The 18,985-nt window shown below is 34.4% G+C and overlaps 1 protein-coding gene across 1 annotated transcript in view; it reads right to left on the reverse strand.

Annotated features, from left to right (window-relative positions):
- Positions 1–12,596: 12,596 nt before the first annotated feature.
- The window catches only part of LOC149801931 (ubiquitin-conjugating enzyme E2 Q2-like), a 57,951-nt gene continuing 51,562 nt past the window's right edge, over positions 12,597–18,985 (reverse strand). The window contains exon 12 of the mRNA XM_089956312.1: positions 12,597–17,797. Within this exon, the coding sequence (XP_089812438.1) occupies positions 17,766–17,797 (32 nt within the window). The 3' untranslated portion in view covers positions 12,597–17,765. The remainder of the gene's footprint in view (positions 17,798–18,985) is intronic.

Genomic DNA, 18,985 nt, shown 5'->3' on the forward strand with positions numbered 1-18,985 from the left:
CAGATTTAATAATATTTTACTAGAATGATAATATAAAACTTACGCCAATTATATGAATTCGTGTCTCTCAGTAATAAAATTTAAAACTAACGATGTCAAGCGTTGATCGGAAAAAAGGGGAGAGGGATCTAGCAATAGTTTCCCAATCTGACTGACAAAAAGAGGTGTCTGTGCTTTGATCGTAATTGTGTGCTCTGAGACGATGACTTTTAATTTTGATGTTATTATTCGTAAATGAAACATAACAATTCAACAACAATAACAAAAATGCCTTATGCGTATTCGTTTGACCCGAGGATTGAGCAATGCAATATTTACTTTCTCCCATATTCAACTTTAAAGTGCAACTGTATATTGTAGCTGATGTATTCATGCTTTCAAGTTACAACAACTCGTTTTTCTTTACTCAAAGACATTCTAATAATTCATTGTTATTAGTAATTACAGGATTAACTTACTACCGTCAACCTAACATTTAATTGCTGGTCGGGGCCACGGGTGGCCAAGTGGTCTAAGGTGATGGACTGCAGGTCACTTACACATCTCACCCCTCTCCGCGTGTGTCAGAGGCTCGGCTTGTACAAATGTGGGTATATGAGAAAGCTTGCCAGTAGCTTCCCGTGGTTCGGTGGTTCTTCTCGGGGTCGTACCAGGTTCTTTCTCCACCAAATATACTGGCCGCTATATATAGCCTATCATGTGAGGAAAAATGATGTTTAACCCAACAAAAACAAACAATAATTGCTGATTTATGAAGAAAGAAATGAAAGATATTTTCGCCCCTTTCGTTTAATTTTTTGTGTATATTAGTACAGTTTTTATTTATTTTCTTAAATTGTGTATGATATAAATAAATATAGCATTCCGCATATTCGTGCAGGCGGTTTATTGTCTTTTATAATCTCTAACAAATTTCTGTAACTCGTGAGCCAGAAACATTTGGCACATCGTGTAAAAATATTTTGCCTAATAATAGAAACAAATGTTGCAAGCTGCGGATTTCTTCCAGATATTTGTGGTCTTTCGTTAGCTCTGGCTTTATCAAATTAGAAACGCAAAGAAGTGTTGTAATTTTCAGAAAATATAGGCATAATTGACAATAAGTATTTTTAAAAAATATTTATAACAATAAGAGACATTGGTTATAGCGCGCTGAACCTTATCGATCTGGGCAGTTGTTGGAGCCTCCAAAAATGTGATAGAGACTAGAAGATGATGGGCGAGTAAACTTATTTACGGATTTTTATGCCTGACATGGGCAAGTAACTAGTAATTCAAAAATGTTATGCCTGACATGGGCAAGTAACTAGTAATTCAAAAATGTTATGCCTGACATGGGCAAGCAACTAGTAATTCGAAAATGGTATGCCTGACATGGGCAAGTAACTAGTAATTCAAAACCGACAAATTACGTTTCAGCTATATCAGATAGAGAAGTAGGTGATCGACTCTGCTCAGTATGTACAGGGAGGGATTGGATGGGTAACTACATCATCGCCAAGTCGCAAGACCCATAAGTTTCCGATCTAAGAAGGCGAAGGTGCATCGATATGGGGGCCTTTTCATCGCCACGAGTAGTATTTTAATAGATATTTAGGATTTTGTTACTCCTTTATGTCAAAGACTTCCTCCCCCTCCCCCCCCCCCCCATGACACTGTCCTCACATTACATGAACACAAACGTACCACTAGGCACCCATGCCAGAAGATATTCATGTGGGGTAAAAGACTTTAACCTAGATCAGTAACAATCTAAACCCTCAATCATCATACTACTCGTACACGTACATGATCCTGATTTACATCAACGCTTGTGTGGTGAATAAAGCGACAATTATTATCATTATTATTGTAACTGTATTCCACACACAGCCTCTGCACACAAGCGAAGTTTCCAGTCCGGCCAATATCACTGATTGCAACTACACTGCATATGTTGAGATTTATTTTCTGTGTGACTAAAGTTATATTTCTAAATTAGGATTATTAGTTGCTACTATACTGTATACAATTCTAAATTAGGATTATTAGTTGCTACTATACTGTATACAATTCTAAATTAGGATTATTAGTTGCTACTATACTGTATACAATTCTAAATTAGGATTATTAGTTGCTACTATACTGTATACAATTCTAAATTAGGATTATTAGTTGCTACTATACTGTATACAATTCTAAATTAGGATTATTAGTTTTTTTAGTATTTATTATTTCATCATATGCAATGGATAATTGTAATTTGGACTTGACCTTATAAAAAATCAAGTTCATTTTTTACTGACTAAATCATTTTTTTAATTCTGTAAGCAACCAATGCAAAGCTAATTTTTTTCTCAATAAGTATGGGTTAAATATCAGACAGAGTATTTGCTATGTTCTTTATTTTAATTTTAATAATAGACTTTCTAATTATGACTAAGATTTTATCATGTAAACAGTTGGAACTTTCCAGAATGAAATTTTCCATTAGGTAATAGTTTGTTTTTATTTTTTTTTAAATGGAACATGCTAATTGTGACCTGACGTCAAGTAGAGAACTATATAATCTTGTTGTTTTTCTTTCTAGAAATTATTCATTCGTGCATTAAGATCTTGAGGCAGAAGCATTGTTGTATCCAGTATTTCATTGGGCTGGAATTTATTTATTCAAATTATTTATTCACTGGAAATATGAAGTGCTCTGTATCTAAAATTCTATTCTTGGAAGAAGAGACTAAGTGGGAATTATAGAGAAATTCAAATAAAGAACTATACTTGGATTGTATTATAGTGATTCAACAAAAGACTGTTGGCACATCATAACGACACGGCCAACACAGCACATTAACTCTTCCAGCGTTGGATTTATTTTAGGATACCACTAAAGTTTGTTCAGAACTTCAATCATTAGGACTTGTGTTCTAAATTTTAGGATTACTTGGGACTTATTTCGCAATGTCTTAAGTTCTTTTTACGTTTTATTCACTTTTTGTATTCAGAGGGAAATAAATTATTTGTTAAATTTTGAAAACTTTTTTTTCTCTCTCACTCTTTTCAATTGATTATTTTAAGACCATAGACTCGTAATAGTATAAAAAAAAGATTACCAATTGATGTGTATGGTATTTTGAAAGAATTTGTGAATATATATATATATATATATATATATATATATATATATATATATATATATATATATATATATATATATATAATGAGGAAATCACATTGTTCGTATATTTGAGTGTTTAACGTTACAGAAAAGATTAAATCGCCATTTTGCTTAAATGTGTCATCACATTTGTCAAGGAGTTTTTGATTGATTGATTGATTACTTGGATTTACGTCCGTGCGCCCAAAAGGGCATGTGCGACGGGTTTATTCCGGCACAGCGGGATGCTAAATGTTCCTGGGGGAAGGAATTAGTGCCACATCCCCCAGGCGTTTATGTGCTCAAGGAGCACTGCTAATTTAGCCGTCAGGTCGTAGGACTATATGTCTCTAACGACCTGAATGAAGGGCTTTCATGAGTGGGAATGGGCCCAACATACACTCATGTTAACAAAGAGTTGATTTCAGTCCATTATTGACTGTACAAGGTGTCGACACAAGCAGTATGTAATGCCCGTTGCGATTGGTCGCAGAGATGATGTCACATCGAAACACCTAGCTTTAGGCGGGTGGAAATTGTCCCATATCTCCACCGTTATACGATGTCCGAGAGAGGCAAGATAGCAAGGAACTCGGCAAACCAGCCATGGATATCGTGCACTCCCAAGAACGCCTGCCCGTACTTAGTCAAATTTAGTCTAGTTGTACTAATGTACAATAAAAAGTGCCAATAATGTGTTAGCCACCTGTGCAATTGGGTCAAATCAAAATAAGTTGTAAAATTTTCCTGCGTCGTAACAATCGTAAAAATTCTAGTACATAGTGTACGTTGTAGATGCCATACAAATTTTAAATAACTAATATGTCTAAGCGACATATAATAAGTTTGGTCATTGTTAGGTCATAAAAGGTTTGAATTTTGAAGCGGTGGATTGAAAGATCAAGTTAGTGTACATAATAGTTTTATCGAAACGGGATACTAGGCCAAAATGGTTCCCTTGATATGAGGCAATATTGGTAGCCCTTAGAAGGTCCTTTTAAGCAAAGGTTCCCCGTTTTTCTTCTGCTTCTTTACATTTCTCCGCAGTTCTTTTCCCTCTCAGGTAGTTTCGGGAATGGTAGCTGTGTAGCGTAAAAAAGTAGTTAGCTGCTTCTACTAGCTGCTGGACTGGATAGTTCTTGTAGGCCTCTTGATATAATTGTGTAACGATTCTGACACCATAGTTCCACTCGCTATTCATTTATGTTTGCTTTTATTTATGTTAGGTGTTTCATGCAAGCGTTGCACACTTATTTGTGTCCGACTGAGGCAAGGGAGGTAGTGACCAGGAAGGCAGGCGACCATCTGCAGGCAGGAGTCCGCTCATTTCAGGGTACTGGTCTAAATGGATGTCAAAGAGGCTCAAATTAACTATCATTTTTTAAACGAGCATCCACATCATCTTGAAAATAAAATTGACTTAGAGATTCTACTGGAAGCACAATGACGTAGACTCGGTCAAACATATAACAAAAAGTCAGAAAAGTCATTGTTTTATATTGAGCAAGGAAATTTCAAGTGGCTGACGTCTGTGTGTGAACCTAGTGACGAAGATCGTTACGTCAACATTGACAACGAAAAGAGCGAGAATCACCACAATTAAAGAGATATTTTCAGTAATAGTATAGCAATGGCATCTTCACTCATTAATTATTGGGAGATCTATTATGAAATCCTTTCTAAGTCAAGAGAACTAAATTTCACAGCTGATATATATAGATAATCCAAAACGTTGAAAATATATATTGAATTTGACATTGCAAACGGAAATATGCGGGATGGCGAAGTAGTCAGTAATGGGTATTTTGAGCTCAATTGTGATAACATTGACTTATACGTTCTTACATACGATTGCAGATTTTTTTATACTGATTATTCGAATTGCAGGCCTGTTTGTTTATAAGAATTACGTATATTATTTCAGCTTGTTGCCATTAATTAAGAGATTACTGTATATGGTACTGTGTTCTTACTCAAGTAGATAAACTTTTCGCATAAATATAATAAGTTCAATGGCATCGGGAGGCAATCATTGCAAAGATGTGTGCCTTGGAAAATATTAATTCTGCGGCAGAGCATGTCATTACGAATATTATAAATCCCATTTGCTTACCCTGTGTTTTGGTCTAGGTGCTCGACCATGTCTTAAATGTAGTATCGGAGTAAAGTCGCGTTATCAGTTTTGGTGATTAGGCAGATCTGTTCGCGAGTATTATCATGCGCGCCGTCGTAGACTCACCTAACTTATGATTGTAGAAACTCCCGACGAAGTCAGCACAGTTGAAAACGATACAGAAGTTAGTGAAATAATAGCCATGAGTGATGTGATTGCATTTTCTGACCCTGGTAAAATAAAAACAGCACTACAAAAATTTCTCAATCAGACAATGACGTCTCTTATATATAAATTCACTGACTTTGATGCAACTAAGACAACTCACGCGAGAGCGTCGAGATAAGGATTACAAGAGGTATGAGAAAAGCCGAAACGCTTGTATTATTAGGACTTTCTCCAGAGGCACACAGTGGACTGTGTAGCAATTTCGCGAAATAGCAGCGTGTATTAGTGTATTATATCAAGATTCTCACACACGTCAAGCGGGCTGAAATAGCATAAGTGGGTGGCGATGAAAAGAGCTTTGCTGTCGTATCGCCACTGAGGCTGCCGAGAGATCATGACAAGTGCAAGTCCCTGAGTCTGAGTTACTGTTACGTATATCTTTTTTATTGATTAATTTATAATAGATTTTTTATTTAAGTCATTAGTGTCAATGATATTTGTTTTTAAAGTTTTTAATGCTGTGGCTGGTCAGTAATAAAAAGAGTACATATATGTACTTTCCCCAAAGGTTGATTGCTAAGGTCAAGTCAAATATTATTTCGTTCAAGTACGCCCTGCTTTAGTTTGAATAGAGATCATGAAAACATCACGTGAAACTATGGTCCATTTGTCCTGTAGAGATATCATGCACGCCATTGTTTTTGATTGGCTCAATAATTTTGTTGAGTATTTCACAATTGAAGGATTTAAATGTTCGAGAATCTTTTGGGGTGATTCATATTTTGTTGATTTAATGCATAGAGACTATATACGAGAATTAAAGCACCACATTAGGATTCTTAATCTATATGCAGATTTTGTAAAAGTTGTGAGAGGAAATCGTGATTTATTCGTGGCTAACAGAGTGGAAAACATTTATTCTGAACCAAACAGTACCTTTGTGGATTATTTGAAATTATTAAGGACTTGAACATTTCAAAGATTTCTGTTAGATTATGTGAAACATTCACGTACTTTAATTATATTCTACTTTCATGGAATTACCATGAAGTAAATCTTTTGGATTTAGAACTGTGATTCATCAGTGGTGCTAGCACTTTAGCAAATACAGTTGCGTTCTACAGTTTCTTATTTTGTATAGGGTTTAGAATTTTAAAGAAAACGAATTTCCAAGTCTTTCCTCACTGGCTATTTAAAAAAGACCTTGTATATCTTAGGTATAGTTCAAAGAACCTTTAATTCCCTTTATTTTGGTGTACGATTGATGGGTGTAATATGGGTTACAGAGTATACAGCTTGGCCTTACTCCAGATACGCATCTTTCAAAAATGTGCTAGCTCAATTTGGTCATTTTCACTTCCTGAACTTTATAGATAAAATGTATTTTAAAAAAAGAGCCGATAGTTTGTTTTTACATTTTATATATTTGGTAATTCATTCATTGCACTTTCAGAAGCTGGTATTGTCTAGTCTGGCAAAATTCATTGTCCCTCTTTTAATAGCTGCTATGGAAAGCGTACTTTAGACTAATTCAGGCTGATTTTTTAGCACAAAGGAGCAGTCATTTTAGTTAGCAGTGTGCTTAGATCATGTACAATTTTCAAAAGTCCAATATCCAAAGAAATATCATCCATATTACATCAATGTAGCACAGAGTTATGCCAACATTCTCTCCATTGTGCATGTATTAAATGCAAACAACTTCACCTTACATACGTCACTCTCTCAAAAGTACATACTAACTGGTGAGCGCCCCCTAAACACATTAGAACCTTCAATCCGAATATATTTGGATAGTTTCTGGGTTAATATGAAACTGATAGTACAGTTTAGTATAACTTTCTGGGAATTCATATACTTTAAGTTATTTTTTAATTCTTTCAATTTTTTTTTATTTTATATTTTAGGGAAATAAATATTTATTTTGGAAACTATCAAATTTGTTGGGTTTACCTTGTCTTGCTACTTAGCTTAAGCCCCTGGTCGTAATATTACATAAACGTCGTGGTGATTTCCAAGATTATTGGCAATTATTCCAATCGAAGAAGAGCCAGGTAAAAACGTGGTGAAATTATTTCGAAGATACGTTCAAGGAGTATGTCAATTTTACAGCGTACGCACACTTCCTCGGTTAAGATGGAGATTTTTCACCGTATGCATTTGATTATGCCGTTTAACAGTGGTAATTGTGATGCCTTTAAAATCCGTGATTTCATGGTGATGCTCGTGTGATCTTAAATCGCAAAGACATTGATAATATTAATGAGGAAAATGATAAATCTTTTGCAAGAGAAGCTGGAAAATTTCTCCAGCGTAGCAGTGGAATGGACCGTGGACAAATATATTGAAGTTCACCTACATGTTTGCCGTTAGATCATTTATGCGGGATGAATTATGTTAAAACATCAAACGTGTATTCCACGGCGAGCAGTAGTCAACATGAAAAACGGCAAATAAGTACCCAACATGATCTCAGTGCACCAAAACACGTGTTAGTAACGTTTCAAAATGCAGATCGAGGTAATCGCCACGAGCGTAGTAATTAGATATTCGACCACTTAACAGTATCTGAAGTTGAGGACTTTGATCTAGATCAATAACAAATTCCAAATATGCTGTTATAATACTACTCTTCGAAAAAGATAAAAGTTCACTTCAGAATGTAAAAAGCACTAGACACATCAAATATCAAGCCTTGGAAAACATAATATGATACAAATTTCATATTATAAGTAACGGTACAATAAAGTGGGAGAAAAAACCAAGGCAGATAAATCTTTTAGTGTGATCGTTAAGCTTTATTTCCCACATTAATCTTGCCTACGATGGGTCTTTATTTTTTTTATAGAACTAAAGATTTATGAAATCCACAAAACGAATCTAGCCGTAAAAAGTAGTCCACTGTGTCTGCTTTGTGAAAAAAGAATATCAAAAAAGGAGGTCGCGGGTTCGAACACCAGCCGAGCCATACTAAAGACTAATAAAAACGGTACTAGTAGTTGACTTGCTTGGCGCTCAGCTTTAAGAGGTTAGTGTTAGGACTGATCGGCCTCAAGGATAATGTGACTGGGTGGGACTTGATGCTACATGTCTGCGGCATGATGCCCCAGGTTTAGACATCACATAAACTGTCAAAGGGCAGACATCGTTGCGATAGGTCTGAAATTTTTTTTAAAGCGACTTAAAAATGCGAATCACACACACACACACAAGACTGTTGCGCTTAAGATATTTTTTTTTAAAAAACCCATGTTTAAATGGACCACCTATCACAGAAAAATTAACGGTGAAAATAACATTATATAATGAACTATAAATGCACCGATAATTACGGGAACGCCAAGTGGTCTGGTGAATTAACAACTTGTCGTATCTGAAGGTTCTGAGTTATCATTTATTTGCAGGCAATTAGAGGCTACGGTTTAAATATCGTTTTTTAACATGGCCTTAGTCGTTATATGGAGTTGAAGGTCATGAGTGAACGAGCCCCTGAAACAATTCACTGTTGACCGGGTGCAGATCAATGATGCCATGTACATTCTTTAATTGATTGAGAATTCAAGTATTCTTTTATCACATCCCTAAAACAGAATAGCAAATATACAGTGAAATACGTATTATTAAATGAATAAAAATTAAAACTTTAATACTCCCTGCGCCAATATGAAAACATGAGAAAGAAGGTCCTTCCCTTTGACACGGTTTCAAACTTGAAAACAGTTAAGACATATGGAATAGACAGGAATTAAATAGAATCAGAACGAAAAGAGTTTGAGATTCAATTCAAAGAAATGAAACGATAAATGATTTCATGGTGAGAACAACCATGATCTGCACGGATTTCCATCGTCACAGAATTATTGGAAGAAAATTATCGGTAGAAAAATTCGGCAATTTGTTTATGTGAATATTCAATTAGACGTAGCGATATTATTTATTAGACCGATACAAGAATGGGAACCAACAGAATACAAATTAAATTTAGCACGTAAATCGGACAGGAAATAACCTAAGGTTCAAGAGGAAAGTTTAACAGATTTGAATATTTACCTTCGCACATGGCATTGGTATCAACTGCTCAGATTAGGTTCATGTATAGATTTGTTGGAATGAATCTAGAACAAAATTCAAGTTTGCATCAATGTGAAAAATAGAGACCGTATATGTTTCTTTTAATCTTTTGCGAACACACACACACATGCAACGAATCCATATATAGTTGGTACTGATACAGAGCACTGGAAAATTTAAAATGAAGTTTAATATTTCTAAATATATATGAAATGTTGGATGAGATGGGAGAGGACAGCACATTCGAAAGAAAGTATATTAAAGTTAGAATATTGCGAATAGAGAGAAATATGATAACTAAAATATAGCCTTCGGTGTATTTATTATACCGCATTTTATAGGTCGTATATGTTTTACTTTATTGGTTGTTTTAAAAATGAAGCACATACATCAATTAAAAAACGAATATAGTCTACGTTCACAACTGGCATAAGATATATGAGTGGGAAAAAATATCAATTAATGGGTACGTCCTCAAACTCTGAACATTTTCATATTAAACAACATCAGTAGATACTCCAGTGGTACCTATAAAACTAGTATTTTATTTATGTCTATACATAATGCTCACAAATAAGATTTAGAAAAAAAGAATAATAGGAAATACTCTTCTTGTGTAAACACATTTGTCATTCCACATCCACGTGTAATTTGTTGACTTTTTTATATTCTGTTAATTTGCTCAAAGTAATATAACTTTCATCTCGTTGATTGCACACTCTTTACATCTATCGTACTTTTTTATTTTTTTATTTCCTCTATCAGTGTTTCTCTGTCACACTGTTAACATTTTAACTCCTCAGTTTTTTAGTCTTTTATATGACTCGGCCGGGGTTCGAACCCACGACGTTGCGCATCCGAGGCGGACGCTCTAACCACTAGGCCACCGGAGCGGTGAGTAGAAAACGTAGAAGGTCGATTAAATTAAGATAGTTCTTCCTACATTTCGAGCTGAAATCAGAATACAATAGATATGAACTGATTGCATTTAGATTAAATCCGGCACCGATTTCATCACTACAATATTCTGAAGTGATAGAATATGGCATCTGTGGATTGCATACGTTATATCTATTTATGTATGGTTTGGGTTTTTTCTTCTGAGAAATGAAAATTGACAGACATAATGTAATAATCGGGGCTTCTCTGCGAAAAATTTGGAGATATTACGAGATCGGGAGGTAGATGACGAAATACCCCAAAAATTGGGAAGTTTTTCTCCGGTCAGGTATGAGCTGTCCGGGCTTGTCGAATTTCAATCAGGGCTTGAGTTTATTTAAGTCACCAGCCCGGGGCCTGTGCCTAAAAAAAAATTCTTTGAGCATTGACCAGTACAGTACATAAACTATTATATCAAACAGCAGATTTAACTTTTGAATGTGCAACCCAAATCTGGTCTCCTCCTGTTTGTCTCGTTCGCCATGTTTATGTTTGTATTTGAGGACTGGCTATTATTGCGTCACGGCACCACGTGATCTGTCTTCTCATCAAAACTAGGAAAAACTCTGCAATTTACGGACTCGCGGTATCTTCCACGCAATATAATTACTACCTGCTTATGATATTTAATTTATAAACATTACAGTCGAATTAAAATCTGTTGAGAATATCATCAGTAAAAGGGAAAGTTTGATTTCTGGTCTCCTTTAAGTTCATTCAAGATCACGTTAAGATGCATCTTCACACATAATTTGTTTGAAATCATTTTTTTTTTTTAAATGTGGGTTCTACAGTACTGTTGACAACATAATGTACATGCATTTTATTTCAAAATGGGGCAATAAAAGTGATAAATGTGGACGGATATTCAGTGACGGATTAAGTTGGGAAGTTAGGGGTTCTAGTGAATCCCATCTTTTTTCAAGTTCAAACAGAACACTTTGCAGTTAAAAACATTGAAATGCTGTCACTTTAAGCAAAATGAACCACCTATTTATCAAAATCACCCCCTCTACGAAACATATCCTGAAAACACTCATGCATATTACTGGGCACTGTATAATCAGAAATCATGTCATCATGGTTTAACCAAGGCAGTGTTACCAAATTTGGTTGAAATAAAATACAAAACAAAACAATGAACTAGGAGTGTTCATGAAGAAATGCTGTTACCCACTCACCTGTCCTTCATCAAATCAAAAGACCAGCTCTGATGTAGCTTGCGTGCTTGTATAAACCAGTTAGATGGTTATAATATAATAAAAGGTAATGAGGGTAAGGTGTTACTCATAAACACGAATCCCTCAACAACAAGTGAACACCTGGAGTAGCCAACATTATATATGGAGGAATAATGATGAGGCAATGGAGTTCTTTAATATAAATGTGATACAACACTGACTCAGGCTGGTCAGGAGAGAATCTACCAACTGGTTGAGACTCCAACCAACTGTGCCATAAGGTGGAGTTGGGATTAATACTGCCATAATACTGATTAAGACGCATTTACAAATTTTCGTCAGTGGTGGGTCGAAACAAAGTTTATTTAGTATAAATATTTAACAAAGTTAACTGGAGAGATATTAAACATAACCAAGAACAGCTGTATGTATGCCTTTTGATTACTTGATTTTTATACATTCGGATCACTATGTGTAAGCAAACTTTACTATAAGACAAAATATTCTAATGATTATCAATACCTTAAATGACAATGAGACAAAATTCATCACCAAAGGAATAGATTTCTAACAAAATTTTTAATCATTTCACTTGTATGAGGATGGATTCGCTCATAGCAGTACATATAGGAACCCAGACTAGCATATTAAGGAGTATCAAATTAAGCTAATATGCATTTTGAGAAAGGTATAGTTTTACCAAGTATGGTCAAGATTCATTAATAATAGTTCAATATATTGTTTATCCAAGTGTATTGATCTAAGTGCTAATCTCTGATATGGAACCAAGGAAGACAAGTTATTTAACATGACTGAGGTATTACTAAGGTATACTAACATACCAAGTTTTATTAAAATCCATCTGTTCTACTCACTATGTTCACAAACATGTACTAACAGATGGACTCAGGATGATGATACCATCACATAAACTCAACTGACCTAAAGGCCAACAGAAGCAACTATTCAGCTTACAACATGAAGAACCAAGTTTAATTTTAATATTTATTGAAAATATGAGGTTTTACTCACATCTGACAAATGTTATATTCATGATTGGGCAATCAAATATCATTCACACATTTCAAGAAAACACCCAGCTTTGCCTTTGAGAATTCCGTTTATGACCTATACAATTTTGATAAGTTACAAATTTATCATTAGCATAAACCTAACCGCAAAGTACAAGCTTATTCATTACATCACTTTTCTAAAATGATCATCGCCAATAAGTTTATAAATTTACAAATAAATAATTTAATCAAATTTGAATAAAATATTTTGTATGGGTTTGGAAATCATATTTAAGAACTTAAAGTATAAACAGTATTTATATTTTAATGGCACACAAGACAAAATTATCATTGATTACTGTGAAATTATATTCAAGCCATACCATAATGCAGATAAACCAATTCCTGGCAGTGCTTTCAAGATTTTACAATCCACGTCTTACAACAGAGCCTGACCTCTTAAATTTTCTCTACACCAAAAATAATGAAGCCCTCAGATTTATTAAATAAAGTAAGGTCAATAAAGGTGACAATGAAGAAAACTGAAGAGATGAACGAAATGTGAAAAACAATAACACTATAAATGGCACATCAAATGCTTAACATATCAAGTAGTTTTGTGCAAACCATTTGTCCTCAGTTGACTATCAATGTAAAGACCCCTTAAGCCATCTCCAAAGTTTGGTCATGGTTTATGGCACAGAATTTATTTAATAGAAACCATTTTCCTTCTTTGTGCACCCCTGCTTTAGACATTTGACCCTGTAACCCCTGAATCAATTAGGTGTCTTCCTTGTCTCAAATGCAAGCCATCCTGAAGTCGTTTAAGGTAGGTGATCAAAACCTCAAGGTGCACAATATTTTTTCCTTATCAGAATCACTGTCCCCTTGATCTCTGACTCTGAAATCAATATGAATTGTACTTCAAAAGCAAGCTGTTAACAAAGCTTGGTAAAAGTATCCAGGATACAGGAAATGTTATTGTATGAAAACTTCTTTTTTTCTTCTGTCCAAGTGACCTTGACCTTTAACCTTTTTTTGTGACTAAAATCAACAAGTTTCTTCCTTGCCCCAAGTGCAAGTTATGTACAAAGTGTGTACAGCAATGAAATTGGGAAAAAAGTCATACATATGGCAGGACATCATAACATTGCATGTCCTGCTATATAGTGGATGTATTAAAAAAACTCCACGCATAAAATACATATTGAGATAAAAAGAGCAGCTGACAAAATACAGACTGGTATAGTGAAAAATACCAGAGTAACTCAAGCCTGAAAATTAATTCACAGTGACCTAGTTTTGGTATGACAGATACTTTTCTTGGGATGCCTCCACATGCCAAGTTGCACAAGTTTAAACTAGCATTTAACAAAAGGATAGCTGAAGAAAAAAATATGTATAAGTATGAACATAGTATAAAATGAGTTTTGAGATATGGTAGGATTCCACAGCATTCACCTTGTAATTTTCATGTATCAGTGAAATAGTGTCCAAGCTATTAGGGATGTAACCAGCAGACAGCTAAAACCAAAAATATTAATTAGAGTGAATATATGGTCGTATTGACTCAATGCAGATATTGAATTCCATTCATTGGCGTATCAAAAACCAATTTTAAATTGATGAAATATGACCAACAATATTGAGCCTGTCATGAATAAATTTCTGGAAATACAATAGTCACTCAAGCATGAATATTAGGTCAAACTGATCTACATTTGCAACAGACAAGATACTTTCTTGCGATATAATCATATACCAATTTTCATTTGTGCTGGTGAAACATGGTCCAAAAATATTGACAAGTATAAAAAAAAAAAAATAGATGAAAATAAAGTAAATCAAGGATGAAAATTGGGTCAAAGTGACTTGGTTTAGATATGGATGAGTTACTTCAACAAGATGTACACACAATAATTTTCACATGGATAGTTGAGACAGAGTCCAAGATTTTGCAGGTGCAATGAATGATCAGGTGAAAATACAAACATGACTTCTGGTTTTAAAAAAGTTGCCTAGTTTTTAATGGTTTAGTTATTTTCATCAAATTTTATCTATAGAATATATTTAATGAGTGTATGTCAAACAGGGTCCAAGATACTGAGTCTAAACAGCTGAAAATACAGAAGTCACTCAAGCATAAAACTTGGGTCACAGTGTCATCATTTTGGTATGGCCGAGTTACTCTTCCCATGAAACATCCACATAGAACTTTCACTAGTGTTGATGTAATAGGGTCAAGATACTGAGGGTTTAATGAATCAAATTACAAATGAACACAAATGGACAAATGCTATATCCCCTTCGACATGCACCAACAAGGGGTGAACAAAAAGCAAAGCTCTAATGCTGTCCAATCAAAAGATCATACACGGAATATAATGTTTCTTCAATGGGATTACAAATCTGAAAATCACTTAAAACCATTCCTACATCTAAATAGTATAAACAACTAAATAATCATTTTTGGGCAGATAAGCTTTTATGTACCTAACCAAAGTTTTATACAGAAAACCACACCCAACGTGCATTTCTACTTTAAATAGGACATTCAATGCACCATCCTTCAAGGTCAATACTGAAACTGACATCCTTGGTATCATGCAACACTATGAGCAATCCTAATTACTTCTTGTAACACTGAAGGCACAAAACCAAATTACATTTAACTTGTGAGAACAAAATCATAATGTCATTACAGAGGGTCACTGTCTTCCTGACCATATCAGGTGTTTTGCAACAATCCCGTAAAAAGATATCAAATTTATATTCTTCAACTTAAAACCAGGTAATGTAAATCAACTTTATCTTTCAGATACATTAAGCACTTTACAGATGTTGAACAATTTTTTCTCTATTTTTGTGGATTTGTCATTGCATTATTCGATTTCCCCAAAATATGTGTAATTATAAAAATTAAGTGTCAATGCCATGAAAATAATATGGCACCCAATAGAAGCATCTTCAATATATATATAACTAAATATTCCAATGTCATTTATGCATGAATACATCGTTAAATAAACAGGTATGATACAATTCAATGCCTGGTTTTAGTCACACCGCCACTAAACTAGAACCTGATATTATCATTCAAATATAGCAGTCTATCCTTTGAAACTAGAAATAAATGCCCCACCTGACCATTTTGTATAACCCCTGGGGTTAAAAATTCACTTGCTCAACTTGAAATGGTAAGTGAAAATATCCAGCAGTCATGTGAATTTTCTGATCATGAGAGTGCCAATTCAGAACTGGCCAATGTTTTTCTGCAATGAAAAGGATGTGCTCATGAAAATATTGCTGAAATTGTTGAATGAATGACAAAAGTTTCTACCAGAAAGTTGTTTTCAATTGGTTTTGATCAAGCTCATTCAAGTGCTTGCCATAACTCCAATATTAATAAACACTTGTCTGAGGGAGAGCAGACTGGTCTCCATAATTATGTAATTACTAACTGGTGCTGAAGTGTCAAAGAATAAGTTCTAGAAAACAACCTTTCATATGATCTAATCTAGGTCATAAGCATCATTAAACTATTATTTCTATAACAGCTGGTTGAGTAAGAGTTTATTCTGGGCAAGTGTAGTTTTATACATTTTTCAACGCCTGATACTTGCAGATCAAAGTACATGAGAAACGAACTGTTGTCCCCAATGCATGAAATGTTTTTCAAATTGACCAATATTTGGTGGGATGGCATTGTACTCACCAAGGCACATACAAAGTTGCATGATTCTGAGTTCAGCAATGCATAAAAACTGACCTAGACACAAAAATTATCAAGATTAGTCAGATGGACAGGGAATAGGATGGATGGTCAAGGCTGCCATTATACTATATGCCCCTTCCATGTTAGCTGCATGCCACAGAAACTAAGTTTCTGAAAGTGATTGAGACAACATTTAGTAAGTTCATGTCATGTGAAGAGATAGTTTAAACTAGATATATACTGGTACCAGCCAAACAAACCTTTTATCAGCTTGCAATGGAGCTACCATGCATGCTGAAATTGTAGAAAGTCGTCTGATAACTTATCAGCCCAAAACAGGAGTTGAAAGACAAAAAAAACCAAAAAACTCAGCCTATAAAACCATCCCTTGTGCTACATGATTTAATAATTATTAAATGCAAGTACATTTAGTTGTAACTGCAAAATATACATTCATGGCATTCTGGACCTAAGTGAAAACAAGAATGGGCATAAACCTGACAGAAGACATGTCAACTGAAATTCAAATATTCAAATACTTAAGTAACATAAAGTTTTATTGCTGCTTAAAGGTGTTTTTATCGAGAGTATCTACAGCTCATTCAGAATGGCACTTGTGGGAAGGGGGCTGGGTTGGGTTAGTGTGTCCTTCGTAGGGTACTTGGATAAGTGCATCTGGAACTTTCTGGTCTTTTCTAGAAATGGAATAATTTCAAGATTGTAATGCTGGAGTATCCTCTTCTGTCATATAAATCACTGTCACTGTCTTCACATCCAACACAAATATTGCCCTAATTTTATTCTTGTAAAGAAGACTGGATATCACAGCATATAATGAAAAGGTACAAGTCATTTGCCAGTCTGTCCATCAATTCCACAGTTACACAAAACTACATCAGAATGTCACATGTAATATCATGTTTTTAAATGGTAATTGTTCAGGTTCTGTTACATTTTTTTAATGAACAATGCATCAATTAGTTTTTCAGCTAGCTTTTGTCTTTTTCTGAAAATTCATGAATGACAATAACCTTCAAGGTGTTTTTCTGCAGCTAAGAAAGACCCAGGTTGCTCTAGATGACCAGAGGTATTCTAGATGTTGTTGCATCACAGCTTTAGTATGTGGTTCTTCCAATTCCTTGTTATAAATCCAGATAAAAGCATGAAATGAAGTATACATGAAAACAAAAATGCTGCAACTAAATGAAGGCCAGCCATCTAGGTGCATGACTTTACAATGTCATGGAAACTTAAAATAGTAACTGTTGACAGCACTCAATATGGCCAGTCACCTCTATGGAACGAATTAATGAATTGCCTCTAACTGGCCAAGTACACCACAGTGATGCCAATGATGATGAAAACTATACATATGAGGTGCATGAACATTTTTAGAACAGTTGATTTGAGTCTCTATCTCAAAATGCTTCGGTTATCCATCTTCTTTTGGTGGTGTGAACCATCCTGGAACGGAAAAATGTATGGGTTTCAATAAAAATAAATAAAGCAGCTGGAGAAGTTAGAATAGTAGCAGGAGCGATTGGGGGTAAAAACCTCCCTTCTGGTGGTGCAGAGGGCAATGTCCCCATGTCAAATAGTCAGGGGCATACTTGCCCCATACCCACCCACCCATAAGCTGATGTGGTGTCAGTTTGTGACCATAGTGATTAAATTAGTCTGTTTTATCTTGATGGGAAAATGTTAATTTTTTTTATAGATTAATTTTTAAATTATAGAATTTTGTATAAAATTTCTGGGGATACTTTGTGACGATCTTGTGAGTTACATGATATTACAAAGAGCAGTTATGTTTACAAATATACTGAACAATTGCAACATGTTCGAAATTCTTTTTTTTAAATTTCTATTTCTTAAATACTTAATTGATACAACATCTATAAGAGTGTTAAAACAGAAGAAAAAAATAACCAAGGGAAAATTCAAGTGCCAGGTGACAGAATAAGGAACATAAACAAATGCGAGATTTTACAATAACAAACAATCTAAATCTAATATATAAAAAATAAACTTAAGAAAAGACACAATCTAAAAATAGTAATAAAAATAATAAACTTAAGGATGCAATGCGGTGTGGGCGAAACCAAGTGCAGATAATATTGTAGGCTTACATTAAAAAAACCCTGCGTACTGAAATTGTTACATATAAATAAATCACAGATTCATTTCTAAAAAAAACTGAAGGAACTAGACTCGCTTTCAATGTTTAATATCTGTCACAAAAAGTAGGTCATATTCTATATTTATCATATACCTTTACTTGTTGCATTAGGTCAAACTGAAAGCAAAATGTCTGATGTGATCATCTGCTGGTATCATTTTATCATCACTTATGTCATGGATGAGAGTCACAATACACATGAACCTCTCTATTAAAATTTTCAAAGAATGTGAAAAATAATGAAAAAAAGACTTAGTCAGAATTGTAGGCCCTGAGTGGAGAGGAGGAACATTAACTTTGGAATATTAAATAAAGGGTAATAAGTGAATGATACAAACAGGTGGAATTTCTTTCAGCAAAGTTTCACATCAATATATCTAAAGCTGTAAGAAAAATGATACATCCAAGACTGGTCATACAAATTATTTTACAATGAATTGAACTGAATATCATTACATTTTTTAAAACAATTT

This window comes from Sinohyriopsis cumingii, chromosome 4, assembly GCF_028554795.1.
Source record: "Sinohyriopsis cumingii isolate HCF-2022 chromosome 4, ASM2855479v2, whole genome shotgun sequence".
NCBI classification, from domain to species: domain Eukaryota; kingdom Metazoa; phylum Mollusca; class Bivalvia; order Unionida; family Unionidae; genus Sinohyriopsis; species Sinohyriopsis cumingii.